Raw genomic sequence first — 20,464 nt, 5'->3', positions numbered from 1 at the left:
GGCCTGCCCTCCCAGCGGGACCCCAGACCCAGGACGCGGGCCCTCTCCCGGCCCTCAACCCCCACAATCACCTCCCCCGGCCCCTCCACGTGACAAGAGCCGGAACCGTCACTTCCGGCAGCGCGGGCGACGCGCCTGCGCCCGGCCTCCGAGAGCCGTTGGCTGCGGCGCCGCGCCGCCAACGGCCGCGAGTGGCGGGCGGCGTGGGTCCGGCCCGGGCTGTAGCGGCGGCGGGGGCTGCGGCCGTGCCAGTGCGCGCCCCGGGAGGTCCAGCTCAGCCCAGGAGGTGCTGGCCGCCCCGCCCCCTCCTCCATTTCCCTCCCTCACGCCCTCCTCCCGGGCTCGCGCTCCGGGCGCTCAGAGAGGCGGGGGCGCCCGGGGCACTCGCCGAGGCTCGGGATTCGCCCCCGCACTCGGGCCCGCCCCCCAGCGCTCCGCCCAGTCCCCGCCCTCCCTGCCGCCCTCTGCGGGAGCCGGGCAGCTGCAGCGGAGCCGCGGAGCGGGCGGCGGGCCGGGGCAGTGCGCTGTGGCGCGCGGGATGTGAGGCTCGGCGGGCCGCGGCACGCAGGACGCTCGCGCGGGCGAGGGCCGCCATCCCCTCGCGGCCGCCTCAGCGCCGCGCCGCGCCGGGGACTCGCCCTCGCTCGCCCTTGCACGCGCCCAGCGCCCTGCAGCGCGCCGGCGGGACCATGAAGAAGTTCTCTCGAATGCCCAAGTCGGAGGGCGGCGGCGGCGGCGGCGGAGCGGCGGGCGCGGCCAGCGGGGCCGGGGCCGGCTCCGGCTCCGGCAGCTCGTCCGTGGGGGTCCGGGTGTTCGCGGTCGGCCGCTACCAGGTCACCCTGGAGGAGTCGCTCGCCGAAGGTACGGGTGCCCGGGGGGGCTCGGGCGGGCAGGTGAGGCAGGGCTGGGTGTGGCGGCGGCCTCCCGGGTCCCCGCCGCTCTGGTCGCGCTCCCGGCTCGCTTTCCCTCGCTCTCTGCGTCCCCTTGGGGCCGGCGGGGCTCCTGAGGAGTAACTCGGGATTTCGCTCTGAAGCCGGCGCTCCTTGCCGCTGGCAGCTCTTGGAGTTTGTCATTTTCAGTCCTTCTTGGCGCGAGGAGATAGATAGAAAACGTCCTGGCGAGTGATGTGGGCTCTGCCCGGGCTCCTGAGGGTGACGGGAGGGTCGGCCCCAGCAGGGTCGAGGCGCTGCCCTGCCGGCCGCGGCTCCGGCGGGCGCGGGCACCGGCCTCGTCCTTCGTCTCCACCCGCGCCGCCGGGCACGGGACCCCGGGCCCCTGGCGCGGGACCCGGTTTTGCTCCTGCTCAGCCATCAGTTGGAAAACAATATATCTCTGCCTGTGCGTGTGTTGGAGGCGATCATTTGCCCCCAGTTCAGTTAGTAGGTGTCTGAGGGCGAGCAGGTAAAACGTGAAGTCTCTTCATCTTGTTATTTGGGATCTTTCTGTTCATGCCCTTTCGGCGTGTCCCTCTGGTAGTCCTTTAAAAGGTGGTATGAAAGCGGTTTAACTTGCGCTTGCGAAGTTTTCTGTTGGGTCCTTCGTTATCTTTACCAGGCAGGCTACGTCAGCAGTTGTAGGTCTTCTTACAAAAAAGTTTACCCCATTTTAAAAAGAAAAGATTCTGCACTTTAGTTTTGTATTGTTTGTATAATTGGCTTGTAGAAAATACTTCCCCTTGTTTATGACATGCTTCACTGACCTTTGAGTTTTTAATTGCAAAATCATGTTACAAAAGTACGTTAAACAATGCATAGGAAATAATTGGTTGATAAACCGCCCTTATAAGTTCCAAGGTTAAGAGGGAAGGAATGTGAAGAGAGTCGGTTTGGTTCTCCGAAAGACGATGATGTTTGAAGACCGTAGACTGAGATTCCACTTGGTTTTGTTTTTGTTTGCAAAGTGCCATAAACTATACACATTAGTGCAAGAGAAAACTCTGGAGGTTTTTGTCTATAAAATATTCTAAGGGGAAAGAAAGGTTGACTTATTTAGAGGTGGATGTTATTGTTTTGCAAAACATGCCCCTAATAATGATCCTAGCTGAGTCTTGGAGAGGTGGGAGAAGGATCCTTAGCTTCTCAAAAGAATGAATATAGTGATTAATCGTGATAGATATACTGTGCTTTAAAATGTACTAGCCCTTTATTGTATGTGAATTTCAAGTGCTGGTTTAGATTGAGTTGTAGGTTTTAAGAAGACAGGGCTGTTACTACACATGTTATACTTCTGTCTTTGAATTGTATTAACTAATTGGAGTAGTATTGCACTCACTTCATTTCACTAAATTGCAGATGCGTCTTCTATTAAATAGAAAGAAAGCATTACATTTCATCAAACTAGACTTTGGTTTTGTAGCTTCTGCTCTAAGCATATCCTGTCATTTTTACCCTAAGCAAGTCATTTTCAATACAAAATAAGTAATTTTGGGAAATGAAATTAAAAATGAAGAATTTCTGAAGCAGAGTGCTCAAACACTAAAAAAATTAAAATTCAATCACTAATGTTGTTCCACTGATTTTCCCTTTCTCTTTGAAATAATCTGTAATCAAGTGCTAGGAGGAAGCAAGTGTTGAAGAAACTCTTGGAAGATGGAACTCTGCTACCCAGCGCCCCAGCTCCTGGGACTAGGCTTCAGATTTCCTTGGAGGGGAGGCTGAGGCCTAGGCTTCCTTGCCTTGTGTATTCCTTCTCTCTTTAGCATATACACAACTAAAATTATATTTGGTTTACTTTTTGTTTCTGATAATTTATTCCTATTTCAGATACTTAATATCCTCTCTTCTTTTCAAGTAAGCAATGCCACAATTTAAGCAGGATGTTTAAGCACAAGTCTGGTTCACATTCAAGAATGATCATTCAATAATTGACAGATACATTTGCCTGATTATAAGATTAGGGCAAGTGCTTCTGAAAAGGCATTAGAGTTTAGAGGACCTGAATTGAGGAGAGGTATACTATTAAGTGGGAAAAGGAGCAGAAACAAAGACCAAAAAACAAATTTGGTAGATTTTTATATTTTTTGCTTTAAGTCAGTTTTGTTTACACAGGGACCAAGACCCTGTAGGTGGTGTGCCCTGAGGTGCTTTTGCTACTCTACTGCCAACATAGATTGCTTAGAAAGATCTTTGCAGTGTCTTTGAGGCTTCATAAAATCTGGCCCGCATGCATTCTTATGCGCACGCACTCTTGCGCTCTCTCCACGTATATATATATTATTCTAATTATTTGCAATAGTTATATTCTATAAAGTCACCGTAAACAGTGAATTAGCGAATATTGAACCATTGCTCTTAGGTGACATACTGGGTTAGGGTATTGCAAGCCTCTTCACATTTTTGTCAACCAATCAATACATAACCTTGTTTTGTGTGTGTTTCTGTTTAAAAGAACCCTTATTTAATATGTATTGTTGACTGATTAACATTAAACTCATGGCCAATAGCACTGCAATTCATGCCTAAATGAAGCTTGGCTAATGCATGTGTGTTCTTAGTAAAGGGCATCACAGCCTTCTTGTGCTTAGGAACACTAGACAGCACTGCACTATGCTCGGGAGACATTTAAAAAATAAAATCACCAATAAAAAGCACAAAAATGAGCCCTGACTGGGGGTGCTCAGTGGTTAGAGGATCGTCCTGCACACCCAGGGATCTGAGTTCGATTCCGGTCATGTAGGTATATACCTGGGTTGCCGGTTCGCGCCCTGGCCCTGGCCCGGATGAGTGCCACGGGCAACCAGTCAATGAGTTTCTCTCACACTGATGTCTGTCTGTCTCTCTTTCACCCCCTCCCTCCCTTCCGTTCTCAAAAAAAATCAATGGAAAAAAAATATCTGTTCTCAAAAAAAATCAATGGAAAAAAAATACCCTCAGGTGAGGATTAACAAAAAAAATTTTTTAAAAAGCACAAAAATGAGCAAAATATGACACTAAATAGATCTTGAAAAGGGTACTTTTTTATAGTATGAGAGCTGAAACCAGAAGGCACAGCATCACCTTGACTCCAGCTGGCTCATTCAAAATTTTCACTATGCATGTGGGTGCAAATAACTTTGAAAGTGCCATTGTATTGATTTGGGGGTATTGTGTTGAGTTTGGAGATACAATAAATTTTAGCAAGTAGGTGACTTTTCAAATATGGAATCCTCAAATAATGAAGATAAACTACATGTGCGTATTTATGTGCAAATGTACATACATGTATGTTTATATATTATACATATTTGATTTTTAAAAATATAAACAGGTTGTCTGGTACGTATACTTATGTTGTATGTTATATCTAAACTGTCAGAGTAGTTTCCTTTCTGAAATATATGCTTTTATCATAACGTCTTTCTAGTTAAGTACATATGTTTGAAAATGCTGACAATTTGCACCTTTTTAGTTCCTGCTCAAAGTTTAGAGGGCTGGTATTTTATAATGGGGCATTTTCATGTTCTTCTTTTCTCGAACATAGTTTAGTTTCAGGAGTGAATGCTAACCAAATTCAACTTTGGGTCATAGAAATGAGATAGAGACATACGTACGTTTTAGTTTGAAAGTGTCAAATTGTCAAGCATATGTAGTTCAGCGTTTCTCTTCCAAGTTCACAGTACTGACTTTTTTATCACGTCTCCATAGGCCTTCAGTGCTAGTCAGAGGAATTTAATATTGATTGGTAATGGGAAGAAGTTGGTTCTTGAGTAGGAGACATTTTTTTTCTAAATGTTTTTGGTACAAAGTGAACTTAACTGGTTAGTGTAGAGACAGGGGCACTGCCCATAATTTCTTGAGATAATCTAACCATGAAGTTATACAGGGCCTAGACAGGAATGGTATTTCGAATAGGATTGGGTTGGTAAGACTTTCTGACCTGGGCATGGGGATTGGTGGCACTGTCATTAATTGAGACCAGGAATTTACTACAGAGTTCTGTAACAATGTGGTAGCTCTCAGAGTTAACGATTTAGATTGAGCAAATTTAGACTTAAGTGTTAATAAGTTCTCATTGTTAATTTTACAGGAAAGTAGTAAAGGACATTTGATTTTCGATATAAATTAGTAGGAAAATGGTGGATTTAAGTATGTCTCATTTGCAGAAATCATCTGTGGCTTTCCAGTAACTTGTAAGCTAAAGTTCTCAGAGAGGACAGAAGGGGAAGATTGAATAAAAGTATCAACAACTGTTGCTACTCCCTAACTGCCTTTGTGTGCCGTGCTCTGCTCTGTACCACGTGCTGTTTTATTTACACAGCGAAGAACAACACAGGTATTTCTCTGGCTTTGAGAAACACAGTCTAGTGTGGAAGATAAATGTTAAACAAAAGTCACCAAGTTAATGTCATTAACAATTTTGATAATTACACGAGAGGAAAGCTGACTCACTTATAGTAGAGGGTAAAGGAAGCCTTTAAAAACATTTTTGCAGAAATCTGAACTCTGAGGAAAGTGAGGTAAAGGCAGAGGTGTGGAGGTGAGGGTAGTGTGGAGTATGTCATGAAAAGTCCCATGTGGGAGGAGTCTCAGGAACTGAAATATGCCAGAACTGTGAACTGCAGTAAATGTATCACGTGGAAGATTGACCCAAGATGATGTTGGGGAGGTGACCACGATCCAGGTCTTTTTATCCCACTTGAAGATTTTAGATTTTGTCTTAAAATTTGATGGGAAGCTACTGAAAGATTTAAATTAGGACAGTGACATGCTCTGATTTGTATTTTCATGAGATCATGGCTATTGCTGTACAAATTAGGTGATTAAGATGGGAATGCGGATGGAAATGAATGTTATAATGCTTGAATGAGAATGTGTGGTGGGTTGGAGGGTGGGGGTGTTGTAGGAAGCATGAACAATGACTTGCTTATGCAACTCTTGGATGGAAGTACCATTTGCCGAGATGGGAAGAGGGGAGAAGAAGGAACAGTTTTTGGAGGATATCTAGTAGTTCAGACATGTTTAGTTGAGATACCTGAGAGTTAATGGCAAGTGGGAAGTTGAGTATATGGTCTGGTGCTCAGCAAAGGTGTCTGGGCTTAGGGACAAGTACTTCTGCTTAGTGAGCATATGGCTGTTATTTAAAGCCCTGGCAGAGGATTGATGTTGAATTAAATTCTCAAAAAACAGTTTCTTTTTCTACATAATGGAGTTAATATCTATCATGAAGATTAAGATGGATAGATAATGTGTGATATTAACAAAATAATGTGTGCCTACCTGTGTATGCCAAATCTCTCAATAAATATGGATCAATTTTAGGTTCAGATTTGGTTGTAAGTTTTTGGTGAAATCTGATTCTGGAGTTGTAGTCACTTGCTTTTAGGTTAGGTATTACATTTGTTCTGTATTAAATATCACATTTATATTTATAAGACATCAGCATAATTTTAATTATATAATTATTATATAACAGTCAGCCCCACAAAAATTTTGTTTCAATCAGCTATATAGAATTCTGACATTGAAAGCAGCATATGCTTTCATAATAAAATGGAAGGTAATTGGTAGCAAAGGACATTACATAATCGACATGCTTTTCTTTTGGGTTGTTTATGTTATAGTAGGGATAGCACCTACGTTGTCCGTTTGATTGTCTACTGATATATGTATAGAGGTGGCAGTTTTATTCAAGGACAGGATTGTAGTGCTGAAATTCTCAATTTTTACTATTTCAGAGAAATGTAGTGGAAATTATACATTTATCTCCAGTAAAAGTGCTAAATTTCACTACCATGCCAAATTTCTTGCTTTTAGCTATAGTCAACTTTGTGTGGTTAATACCGACATTCTCATGCTGAGGAGTGGAAAAGTTGTCTTTGACCATTTTAAAAATTGTGGAAATAAATTAATAGTTGTTAGTGTCTTTCCATTCTAGGGTCCACAGAAGGGAAAACTTGAAATGGTCTTTGATGCCCTTAGAATTAAGGAACATGCTAGAAGGTAGAATTGACTGTCTGTCCTTACATTGAGTCTCGTCTTCTTTAATGTTCTTTATTAATCTTGTATATTATCTTGGTTCTCTTTCACGCCTTCTCTCCCATTTTTTGGTGAGAAATATACTTATTAGAACACATTTGGTAGCTATCAAAATTATTAAAGCCTTGACTTGGAATTCTGAAATTAAGAGTTCAGAAGGGCAATTTCAAAGCTGCATAAGGTTTCATCTGCAAGGGGTTGAGAGAGCTTATTCCTTGGTTTTATACTGTATCCGTACAGAGAACTGAACCATTCATCTACCCACAAGCCTACTACTATTTTTAGGGACTAAGTTTTGGGAAGTTGAGTGGTTAATGACTGAGCTGTTTTGCATAGTTGGGCACTTAGTTAATTTGGAGATTCTCTCTGTGTGTCATCTTTACAGATAGGGTCAGTCAGCACATTTCTGCTAACAGTTTCATGTCTCTCTGCAGGAAAGTGGTAGTTGGGTCTTTCCACAGAGATTTTGTTTTTGGAATTTCTAGTTTGTCCTGGTCTCATAGAATTTCCATAACACTAAGGGCATAGTTAGGGATGTAGCATTTAGGGAGATATTTTGCAATAGATATTATTTAAAAATATAAAACAATTGTCACTACTAGTTTGTTTATTTTAACATTTTATTAAATCTTTGAAATGGTGCCTTCTTGGAGTCAACTTTTAAAAGAAAAGGCAAAACTTTGAGTTGGGCCAGCTGCTGATCCTAGTTCTGCCACTAACTTGAGTTGTGACATATTGATCCCAGTTTCCTCAAGAAAAAAACTAGGATAAAGACGAATCTAACATCTTTTTCTAGCATTTTCTGATTCTGCCTATAAAACTTATTCTGAGCTTTCCTTCTGATGGAAGAGGCGCATGGAGAAGGGGGAGGGATGAAGATGAAGTTTTAAGACTGGGACCATATTGGAAGGATTGTGTTTGATTACTGTGCATTGGAGTTCTTTAACAAGCTTCACTATGGATTAGCAATATATTTTTTAACCCACAGTATAAAGTTATTTCTTAATCATTGGGAACAAGTTTTTTCGAAGAAGTTGCCTTGTGTGGTACCCCTTGAGATATGGGGATGAGCGCTCAAATAAAATTGTGTGGCATTTCAGAGTACTGTTTGGTTTCAAAGGATATGCCACCTTTATTGCTTTTTTGTCACTTAATTTGTGTTCTCCACATGACTCATATATGTAATTTGGAGGATACCTGGAAGTAAGATACTTTCTTGTTTTTCAAATTTTTATTTGGAAAGAATATATAAAGAAGAGTTATGGAAATATTTTCTGAGTGAGTTTATGGATAGAGTGCTTACCCATGATGATATATGTGAAGAATTACTTTTGTTTCCAGTGCTGTCAGCTCTGGTTTGGGTGCTTAACACTTCTCTGAGAATTACATTCTCATGTGGACTCTTCTCCTGTAAGGCTCTTTAGTCACCAAATCAAGTCTTGTATTCCTTCTAGCTTATTCTTCCTGAAATGGACCTCTAACATGTCACCCTCTTATTTGCCTGTCCAAGTGAAATACAAACTCATTACTTGGGATTCAAGGCCCTCTGCATTGTGACCCTGACCCACCACTCCATCCTTAATCTCTCACTCCAATCCTATATGTATATTTCTGTATATGTACTTGATATTCTCTGCACTTCTCTTATGCTTTCTCATTCCCATTTTTCAGTTTATATTGTTACGTTTGCCTAGAGTGCAGTATCCTGCCCCAGCTGTGTTGAAATTGGACCTTGCAGGATACATTTAAAATAGTTACTTTCTTGCAATCTTTATTTTTTCCGTGAAACCCTGTTAGCAACCAAATGAGTGTAATTATGCCTTCCTTTGATGTCTAGTGTAGCAACTGTTACTCATATTGCATTTATTTTACACAGCTTTGTTCTATTCCAGTAAAATATCCAATAAAAAGTTTCCTCTTCTGCAAGATTAAAAGCTCCGTTAAGGTTTGGCTTATATTCATCTTTTACCTCTTGCAGTGCTGCACTTGATAGGTATTCAGCACATTTGTAAGAGATTGAGTTTTGAATTGGAAAGCAGTCGGAGGTCCGCTTTTACGATGAAACAACTGGATAACAACTATTTTTGACATATCCAACTGTTCAGTTGATATTTAGGACAGGTTTGCCCTGTTTTTCAAGTTTTGTTTAGTTTATAAAAACTAAAATAACAGTAGTGATATTTGATGATAATGTAGGTGTGGTATTATCTAGATGGGTGAAAAAATATTACGAGAATTATTTTTTGATTCCTAGCCTGTTTCATTTCTGTTATGATTATACAGATAATACATCTTTGTTTTATGGGCACTGCATTGCTCTTCTTATTAGGTATAACTCTCAAAAATGTTCTAGCCTGAGTTCCCTTGATTTATATAATCTTTAAAGAAAGCCACTGCTGTGGAACAGAGAGCAGGCTGAACAAGTCTAAAAGTATATGCTCTGAGTATCTAATCTTAAGAAAGTAACAATATTGGAAATGTACAACTGGCCATGGCTTTCTTGTGAGTGGCTGACAGTACCAAGGCTTAATGGGACAACTGGTATCTAAGAGAATGAGAGATTAAGAAGAAGGGGATCTCATCTCCTTCATGGCTGGAGGAAGGAAACATGTGACTATTACTTTGGAGGACCCCTCTGACTAGTCTGTGTGATATTGGAGGTGCTCATTTTCTAGGTAGGGAGATACTGAATTTTCTTTTACATAAGGAAATCTGTAAGCCTGGCAAATTACCCTGTAAGAGGGTAGCAAATTAAGTCTGTGCAGTTTTGTTAAGTAATTATCGTCACCCGCAACATTCTTCTATTTATTCTTTGGTTTTCTGGAAGAGAGGCTTCCATCACACCACTTCCCCTGCCCAAATACTGTGTTTACTTATTTTCCTTAATTTTTTTTGTGGTTGGGTCATTGGCTAGACCTTTTTACATACTTAAGTATTTTCTTTTGAATGAGATTGTCAGTACTTAGTCTAGATTTTACTATTCATTCTGGAATCATTAAGATAGTACTAAAATGACGTACACATAGTACAGTAAAATATTTCACTTAGTGAATGTTGTGAGGACTGTTTTTCTAGGGAGTGGGATTGTGCATTACTGGCCATGACCCACTTTTTCATTTTCTGGGCTGCATAACAGAATCTCTCCTACTGAATGTTAATGGTCTATCCTTTGTATACAAAAAAAAAAAAAAAAAAAAAAAGCTACTCAGTAGGACATAGATTTTGAGCTAGTTTTCCAGAAGTAGGTTTTGTGTATGCCCAGCTTTGCATCGGCTTTTAATGAGTGATCAGTAACTGAAGTTGGTAAGATAATTAACTGGTAGTGTATACAGTAATGTAGATAGATTCTTGTTTAAAACTAGCCCAATTTGAATCCTAGTGAATAGTTAACTAGATTGTTAAATGTTTAATTTTTTATCTTTCAGCAAAATATTGTTTATACAATCCAAAGGAAAAGTTCTACGGATCTCAGTCCAAAGTGATAGTTGTTTTTTGTTTTTTTCAACCCAAAGAAGCTCTTATGGATTTTATGTTTTTCATCTCACTGAAGTAGGAATTTAAGAAATGTTGCAAATCTATGGATTTTAAAAAATGTGTCTTTGTATGGCACTTTGCTGATAGTAACCTGTCCATAGGAATTTTGGAAATGAGCTTGCAAATTGCTATAATGCATCCATGCTGTTGAAAGTTGGATATAACTAATTTAATGCCCCATACATTTCTACCATGAAAATTCGCTCCTCTTTACAGATTCAAGGTTCAAATTTGTTCTCATCTTGGAGAAGTGGCTGTCTTTCTAATAAAGACTATGTGTATTTCAAAAAATGGCGATGCGCCATTATGGATATTGTGAAGTCAATCCTACTGCTGTTTGCTTTTTAGAAGAATAAATATAGGGATGGTAGGGATGGGGGTAGTGGGTGGTGTACAAGACTGAATGAAGGGTAAGACCTATTCAGCCTTCTTTCAGAAAATGCTCTAAATATTAATTGGAGTTGGTATTATTGGAATAACAGTTTTTATTTTATATTTGTTAATCCTCACCTGAGGAAATTTTTTCCTTTTTTTTTTTTAAGGAGAGAGTGGGAAGGAAGGAGGGGGAGAGAGAGAAACATTGATGTGAGGGAGACACATCCATTAGTTGCCTCTTGCACGATCCCCGACCTGGCCAGGGATCCAGCCTGCAACCCAGGTATCTGCCTTGACCAGGAATCAAACCTGCCACGCTGTGGTGTGTGGGCACACGCTTTAACCACTGAACCACACCGGCCAGGACAACAGTCTTTATTTTAAATTTCTAGTGTCTCTAAATCTCCCATAATTGTAGCAAATATCCAGTTAAATTCCTTCATTTAACTATGAGAAAGTGGAGTAAGGGGTGAACCTAGAGACACACTGTAGTATTGGTTGTGGAGGGCAGAATTTATGTTGCACGAATTTAATCTAGCACTTCTCCCACTTAATTGGATCGTGTGTACATACAGGCATTTGCCCCTGATTGGAGTGGGGACTTCAAGCAGGCTTAAAGGATGAGAGGACTTTAATTTCTGGAGGTAGCTGGAGTATTAATGGGTGCCTAAGGAGTCTGAGATGAAAAGGGGATTCTCAAACATTTTTGAGTTAAAACTTTCTTACTTTGCTCTTTCCTAAGACCATCTAGTTATGTGTTACAGTTGTTTAAGATGTCAAGATTAATGTTAAAAAGTTTAAAATTTCAGCTTCCCCCAAATTAATCTGTTGTCTCAGTCTAGAAAGGTCCAGTTCTAAATGAAATAATTTATTTGTGAACTGTAAACATATAATCACATTAATTTAGCTTGTTCAGTTGAATATAGCATAGCAATATCTACTACTTCCTGTAGGGTTGAAGGAAAGCGAAAAGGGGAAGAGAAATAGCTGAGTTACTATTCTTCACTTTCTTCTGTTCCTAGTTCAAGGTTATGAAAACATTAAGGCTTGGAGTCTGAGGTGCTTTAATACCAAATCCCTTTTGCATTTTATTTAACAAATTTGTGCTACATTTAGTCAAACTAAAATAAAGAAACAAGGTTCTTTCAGAGTTTTATTAGACCATAGTACAAATGCATTTGACTTAAACCTGGAATACTAAACTTCTAGTCTTTGCAGTGAAAATAAATTCCAATGGCATCTTAAAACAGTTTTCTTAAAAATGACCTGACATTACTTCTATGATACACGTTGCATATTTTTGTACACATGCAAGTAAAAAGTTAAAATAGAATGGTGATTGATCTATGATTTTACAGTATTAGAAGAGAAAAATTTTAAATATCATTAAACTATGGAATTATCCCCATTATCAAGAAGCATTTATCTATTATCTGTATTTTTCTAAGTAGAGAGCTTTTTATTTATTTTTAAAAAATGTCTTTATTGATTTCAGAGAGGAAGGAAGAGGGGAGAGAGAGAGAGAGAAACATCAGTGATGAGAGAATCATTGATAGGCTGCCTCCTGCACGGCTCCTGCTGGGGTTCGAGCCCGAAACCTGGGCATGTGCCCTGACTGGGAATTGAACCTCAATCTCCTGGATCATAGGTCGATGCTCAGCCGCTCAGCCACGGCGGCTGGGCTATAGAGAACTTTTTAAAAAATTGAGATCTAATTGACATTAGTTTCTGGTGTACAGCATAATAATTTGATATTTCTTTATATTATGAAATGATAGCCACAGTAAGTCTAGTTAACATTCATCGTATGTGGATATAGTTATATGTGGATATAGTTACAATTTTTTACTTGTGATGAGGACTTTTAAAATTTACTGTCTTAGAAACTTTTAAATATATAATACAGTATTATTAACTATAGCCCCCATGCTGTTCATTGCATCCCTAGGACTTAGAGTGCAACCCCCACCCCCAATCCACCTCTAATGTCTTTCCCTCCTCATTTCCAGCTTTAGAGGCTGTGCCCCTCATTACCTTCTCGCTCCCGTTCTTTCTGCATCAGCTTATTTGATTTTCTTCTGTTTCTTACTTGTTCCTTAATACTTACTATATCTGATTCCTGCTCAATATACAAGCCTGTTTGTTTCTCTCATCTGAAAAGATAAAACAAACAAAAGCAAAAATAAAATTTCTGTGACCTTGGTATCTTTTTCCTTCTGTTACTGACTTTTGAAAGAATAGGCTTCAGTAATGGTTCTCAAAGTGTGATTTGTGGGTCCAGTGGGGAGGGGACCTGAAGGCCTTTTGAGGGGATTTATCAGGCCAAAATTATTTTTACAATACTCCTAAGACATAATTGCTTCTTACGCTGTATTGGCGTTTGCACTGGTGATTCAAAAGCAGTCGTGGTTAGTGGTTCAAACTGCTAGTACCTTAACACAAACCAAGACAGTTGGCACCAAACTGTGTTTGTAGCCATTGTACTTATTTTTCACTGTTGCATAAACTCAGCTTTCATTAGAATGTCCTCAATGAAGCAGTAAAAAGTCTTTTATCAATCTTGGCCCTTAAGTACATGTCTTTTTTTATTTTTATTTTTTGATTGTGGAAATATATATGTAACATAACATTAACCATTTTAACTTTTTAAGTTTACAGTTCAGTGGTTTAAGTACATTCACATTGTTATGCAACCATCAGTGCTATCCATCAAGAGAACTTTTTCATCTTTCCAAATTGAAACTCTGTACCCATTAGCCACTAACTCCCCATTCCCCCCATCCCCAGCCCCTGATTTTCTGTCTCTATAAATTTGACTATTCTAAATAACTCATGTAAGTGGAATCATATAGCATTTGTCCTTATGTGTCTGGCTTATTTCACTTAGTATAATGTTTTCAAGGTTTTTCCATGTTGTGGAATTTTCTTTTTAAGTCTGAATATTATTCTATTTATGTATATATCACATTTTGTTTATTCATCTTACGGACACATTCAGGTTTTTCCCACCTTTTGGCTATTGTGAATAATGCTGCTGTGAATATGAGTGTACACATATCTGCTCAGTCCCTGCTTTTATTTCTTTTGGTATGTATATACCCAGAAGTGGAATTGTTGGATTATATGATACTTCTATTTTAATTTTTTGAAGGCCTTCCATACTGTCTTTCATATTAGCTGCACTCTTAAATTCCCACGAGCAGTGTACAGGGGTTCCAGTTTCTTCAGGTCCTCACCAACGCTTGCTATTTTCTTTTTTAAAAAAATTTTGTAATAGCCGTTTAATGGGTGTGAAGTGGTTTATCATTGCAGTTTTGATTTGATTTTCCTAAAGATAAGTGACGTTAAATGAATTTTCCTGTGCTTATTATTGGCCATTTGCAAGCATTTTTTTTTTTTTTTTAATATGTGAAGAAATGAGAAGTATACATAAAGCACTTGCTGCGTAATGAGGTGTGGGAGTGTAATTGAGGAAAAGCACTTGGGCGATTGTATTGTGTCCTTAAATAGCTACTTTTTTTCATGGAACACCATGTTTTATTTGAAAAGATGACTGACGAACTATGATTATTCATTTATATCTGGCTGGGTGTTTAATGAAGTGAGCCTGTCACTTCAAAGAAAACAACTGACAGTGTTATTAATGGTGGAATATGAGCTTTCAAAAGAAAAGTAGAATTTTGGAAAACTTGTATCTGCCATTGTGAACTTGACAGCTTCCGAAAGCTTCTCTGAGGAGATAGATGATAATATTATCAAATATTAAAAAAAAAATGGAATGGAAGATATTTTAAACTCCTTGAACTGATATTTTCCAAATGCATGATGTTACAAATGTAAAGTACAAGACTGACCATTGGATTTTAATGTAACAGTGCAAAAAATTCAGTGATGTGGTTTTAGATACCACATTGCAACTAATGTTTAAGAAAGTACTAATTGTCATGTTTTGCTCTAATAGCAGAGAAGAATATCCATAGTTATCTGAAAAGACTATTAAGATAGCCTTCATCTTTCCTTTGCATGTTATGTGTAAGGCTAGATTTTCTTCATATACTTTTTATTCAGCCAAAATAACAGAGGAGATTAACTGCAAAAGTAGCTGTGAGAATCCAGCAGTCTTCTACTAGGGCAAATATTAAAGAGCTTTGCAAAAATGTAAAACAGTGACATTCTTTCTAAATCTTTGTTTTGAAAAATACAGCTTTTTTCATAAAGATGTTGTATTGACATGCAATGCATTTATCATTATTTTAAGTGAATTAAACATTTTTTTAAATTCTCAGTTCTGATTTCTAATATGGTAAATATGGATTGATATAACCCACATAAGCAAAAGCTCTCTGGGGTCTTGAATAATTTTTAGGACTGTAAAGGAATCCTGAGTCCAAAGAGCTTAAAAATAGCTGGGTATACACCGTATAGTCTAGCAAAACTGTCTAATACAGTAGCCAATAGCAGCATGTAGCTACAACTTGAAATGTGGCTAGTCTGAATTGAAATGTATAAGTATAAAATGTATTTGGGATTTTAAAGCCTCAATATGAAAAAAATGTAAAAGATCTCACTAATATTTTTACAATGTTGATTACATGTTGAAATAATAGTATTTTGGATCTTTTGGGTTAAATGTATTATTAATATTCACTGTTTTTAATTTTTTGAATGTAGCTACTAGAAAATTTAAAATTACATATGTAGCTCACATTATATTGGACATATGTTGGACAATACTAGATTATAGTGTATGGTTTACTTTGTGGACCTACACTTCGCAATTGGGGCTGTTCATCTGAGGTTCATAGACAGGCATGTGCTTTTTTCTTGGAAGAGGGCTTATGGCTTTCAGCATATTCTCCAAGGTACACATGAAAAAAGAAAAGTTAGGAACTGCTGTAGAATTTGTAGGCCACACATCTCAGTTGTTGCTTATAGTTACTTTGGCACTGCTGGTGGCTTGGATCTGGGGAGCCCCCTTCTCAGGTAGGTAGGCTGGGCAAAACCTGTGGTGCTAGCAGTGGAGTGAGATGCATGCTTGGCTTCTCAAATTGGACCCTGAATAAATGCTCCCACAGAAATGTTTTTATAGAGAGACATTAGCTGTTACAGTACTATCAGTACTAGACTGCGAGTTGACCTGAGAGTCTAATTATCACATGTAGGGTTGTTTCTGTAGGAAAATGCTCTGAATACTGAAGAAAATGTCAGAACACAATTCACTACTGAATTAGGCTTCCATACACTTCATGATGGGAACCTGATCACGTGAGTGAATTTTTAAATTTGAGCATTCGTAGAGGTTGAAAATGAAATACTAAGCATGTGCTAAAGTTAATACATTCCAAAGATGAAGTTATGGGATGCTTGCTTACTATTTATCTCTAATCCTAAGTGGGATTATGTAAATAAACCACTGAATTAGAGGATATGTGAATTAGCTGGTTGCATGTTTAGTTGAATTAGGTTTGTGATACTGTTTAGGTAATACATTTTCGACTTATGTTGTCAGTTCTCATCAAGAAAGGCTTCCTAAAACAATGAAATTTCATGGCCCATGTAAGTGAAGAGAGAACGCTCGATGAGGGTATTCCAACCATAGTTTTTTTATTACAACCCTTTTACTTCAGTTATATTGCCCATAGAGTTCATCACAGTGTGCCATAACTTATTTTTGTCTTTCTCCCCAGAAAGACTGTGAACGCACACATACAGTGTCCTACTTAAAATGTGTTCCAGAGGCCAGCACAGCCACTTATTAAAATTTGTTGGAAAAAAAGAGTATAGGAAGAGCTGCCACCTGATGGTTGGCTAGTTAGTTTGGGTCAGATGCACGAGCATGGTAATTGGGTAAAGAGAGCTTTACAGGCATCTGGGAAAGCAGGTGATGGGCTATAGAGTTTCAGAGTACAAGACATTGAGCAGGACTTGTAAAAGTCGAAGGTGTAGGTTATTGTACTTAATAGTTGTAAGGCCAGTTGTCCCAAGGAGAGGGTAGCATACTACTGAGTTTATGAAGAAAAAACAAATTTAATTGCAATGTATAAAAATTGGCTAAAATCTAATACTTTTGAAACCCTATATTCTGGTGATAAGGGTGAGAGATGACTGAGACCTAAATATCCAGGCTTTGAATTTAGGAATGGAGGAGTTTTGAGATAAGAAGGGGAGAAAAAAGTAGTATTAGAGAACTGAGTTAATATGTAGTCATTTTCAGTTCTGCCAAAAAACCACCAAAAACATTCATTCTAAAATATGACTTTTCCACTGTAGGAAAGAAAATGGGATAAAGGAAGAGAATAGGTATTGTGACAGAAAATAAAGGAAAGTCAAAATTAGTGATTTCATTTCAGTGTTATGAATGAGAGTGTGATGAGGGGACCCAAGGGCTGGTGGTGGAGCAGGGAAGTTCCAGAGGAATATGTTTGCCCCTTTACTTGAATAGCTGGTTTGTTTTACATGTATTAACTTTTCTAAACATTGTAATTCTGGAGAGTCTTATTCTTTAACACACTGCTTCTCAAGCTCTAAGTATATGAATCTGACCTGGGGATTTATTAAAGTAGATTCTGATTCAGTACGTATGTACTGAGGCTGGGGTCTGAAGTTCTGCATTACCAGCAAGCTTTCAGGTGATGCCAGTGCTGCTCTTCCCACAGGTCACATTCTCCTTAAGCTATTCTCCAAAGAGGGAGAGAAAAAATACCCCCAGAGGTGATCAGAATAGTTCATGATGAGTATTTGCTTTGCTTATGGTGTTCAGATTGATCATTAATAGATAGCAGAACTAATGAAAGTGTTCTTAAATTTCACCTGGGTGTACTGATTGAACAGGCTCCTGGACTTAAATCCCAGAGATTGAATCCTAAATTTAGAGAAAGGTTCTTGTAATTCTGCAGTGTTGGGATTTTGATTGGCATAACATGAAAACTGTTAATTTGGGATTTGAGGGGGGGATTTGACAGTATTGAGTATTCTTTTCCAGGAACATAGCATGTCTCTCCATTTTATTAAAATCTTTTACGTTTCTCTGAAGTTTCTCTTCATTTGGGTCCTGCAACTTTATAAGCTTGATCCCATCTGCTTTGTATTGTATTGTAAATGGGTTGACTTTTTCAGCAGTGCAAAAAAAATTTTTATTTTAAGTACCATGATTTTGGAAGATGATCATTTGCCTTTAATTAGGAATATATTCTTATTATGTTACCACTTAGGCCTTAGGAATTGAAGATAAAAAGACATAGACTCTAGGAAGGTCTAGCAATCTCGTATGTTTTTAAATAACTATAGTTTCCTTAAACGCAGGTAAGTCAGGCCAGTAGAGAAAAACATTGAAGTCTTAAATGTGAGAATTACAGGAAACCTGGTAAGATTTTAGTTGAAAGAAACAAAGGAAAAGGGGACATAGTATCTGCTTGGGTGTTGGTGAGAAACTTAACTGTTTCTAAGGCTCACTTTATTACCTGGGTTTTTTAGGGTCAAAGTCCATTAAGTAATTTTTAGGTCATGGGAATAATTTTATAAATGTTAACATATATAAAGCTTCACCAAGGGAGAAAAAAAACTTTTTCTTTTTTTAGTTTTCTTTGTATTGCATTTCTATAAGTTATTCCACTCTGGAAACAATTTGTTGTTAAAAAAGTTATGATCATGTTCTTTCAAAGGTGTGACTGTCCTCAGTCTCTGAATAGATAACGTCAGGTGCACAGTATTTTTATTTTTTCCATTGCTCCTCCTCAGAGAGAGTGGAAAGGGGGTGTAGAGAGAGACACATTGGTGTGAGAGACACACATGGATTGGTTCCCTCACGCATGTGCCCCGCCTGGGGCCAGGGATGGAGCCTGCAACCCAAGGTACCTGCCCTGGGTCAGAATCAAACCTGGACCCTTCAGTCCGTGGGCCGGCACTCTAAGCACAGCCAACTGGCCAGGGCAGGTGCACACTATTTTTAACAAAGTTCTAGTGGGTACCTGAAGTTCTCTTACCCAGGAGTTTCATTGTAGTCGTTACTAGCCAGCAAGTGCACATAGCTACTGTTAGCTCATTCAAGTAAAGTATATTCTAATATAAACCTTCATGTCTTAAAGACCCACAAGCTGAATGAGAACCAAAGTCTGGATGTGTCAGAGCTTGGGTTTTCTTTTTTCTTATTTTTTTAAATATAAAATATGGTAATTCTATATGAAATTTTAAATGTCTTTATACACCATTCTAGCAGATAAAATATTAATGATAAACCATTATTAACTTAGTTTACATTGACATATTTTGATTAGAGACATCTAGTTGTCTAGGGAACTTTCTCCTCATTGCCAAGTTTAATGTGTTCGATAGTTCTTAAGTAGACGGCAACAGCATGATTTCCATTTTGCGGAGAAGGAGTCTGAGGCCAAGAAAAGTCAGGTACCCTGAGAAGCAGCTACATGGGCAGCTTTAGGAGGACGCAGAGGGCCAGAGTGTGGAGAAAGTTCTTTTTGTTGCATATTCCAATAAAAGTAGTAAAATAATTTTTTTTTGGATTGCATATTTCTTTGAGGATCTAGTGAAAGTTATATAGACCCTTTCCTCAGGAAAATACAAATACTGCAGAAGATTTCAGAAAAATTGCATTTATAGTATACTCCTTGGTTTCCTATGATGTTTACAATTAAAATATGATATTCACAGTTTTGTATTTTAGTCTTATCTTTGAGTATCAGAAGAGTTTAGCCAAGTTCTTCCCTACTGGTGTTCCGTGGACATACCCGTGGTACCACAGATGGGTTATAGGTGTGCCAAGACGATTCCTCCTCAGCCCTCAAGGTGGTTCCGTTGGGGTTGGAGGTCCCTGCGGGTCACCTTAGGCTGAAAGCAGACTCAGCCATTTAACCAGGGGGCTGGACAAGTGGTTGTAAAGGGCTAAGTTAGGTGGTAATACTGGATGGTTTTCCGTTAATAGGATAGACTGTGTTTAGTCAATGGAGCGTTAAGCCCAGGGAGTGGTGGAGGATGGTGCGAAGGATGTGCTGTGCTCTGCCTGACAGGCCTAAGTCATCAGAAAAGAGACTTGAGCCGTCTCTGAGAAGGACAAATTACACAAGCTATTCTTTGAGTTTGTGTCTTGTTTCTATTTTGTGACATCAAGATAAATGGATTTGAAACACTGTAGAGTGTGCTTTGCTTAGACTTACACAGAATGTTTAAATATGCATCTGTTTTCTGAGCCAAGGTTTTGGTATCAGGCCTTGAAGTAATAGATACTGGTTCTTTGCTGATAACTTTGGCTCTGTGCTGCGATTTTTCTCAGTAGTCCCCTCCTCCCCCTCCTGAAGTAATTACAGGAGACACTGTGTTTGCTTGGCACATTTGAGATTGTTATACAAAGTGCATGCGTAGGCATGGGCATGTTAGAGCCAGTGTAGTGACAAAGGATAGTGCCACGAGGAGTTAACATATCCCCTGCAGTACACTCTATATCCTTTGTAACTTAGAAAAGGTTTATCTAACGTGGATCAGATGATGTAGAATTACCATGCTTCCTAACTTCCTCATGTACATATTAGTAGTACAGTTTTTAGTGGTTTTTGTTTGCTAACCATAGGCTGTTGGGTGTGATTTTTACTGCT

At 39.1% G+C, this 20,464-nt stretch overlaps 1 protein-coding gene across 1 annotated transcript in view; it reads left to right on the top strand.

Moving 5' to 3' along the window:
* Positions 1-637: 637 nt before the first annotated feature.
* BMP2K (BMP2 inducible kinase) overlaps positions 638-20,464 on the top strand; it is a 111,857-nt gene continuing 92,030 nt past the window's right edge. The window contains 1 exon segment of the mRNA XM_087826769.1: positions 638-861. Coding sequence (XP_087682895.1) covers positions 690-861 — 172 coding nt within the window. The 5' untranslated portion in view covers positions 638-689.

Source organism: Miniopterus natalensis, chromosome 1 (assembly GCF_054644295.1).
Source record: "Miniopterus natalensis isolate mMinNat1 chromosome 1, mMinNat1.hap1, whole genome shotgun sequence".
Lineage (NCBI taxonomy): Eukaryota > Metazoa > Chordata > Mammalia > Chiroptera > Miniopteridae > Miniopterus > Miniopterus natalensis.
Note: the sequence above shows the minus strand (reverse complement) of the source record. Positions and strands in the feature narration are given on the sequence as shown.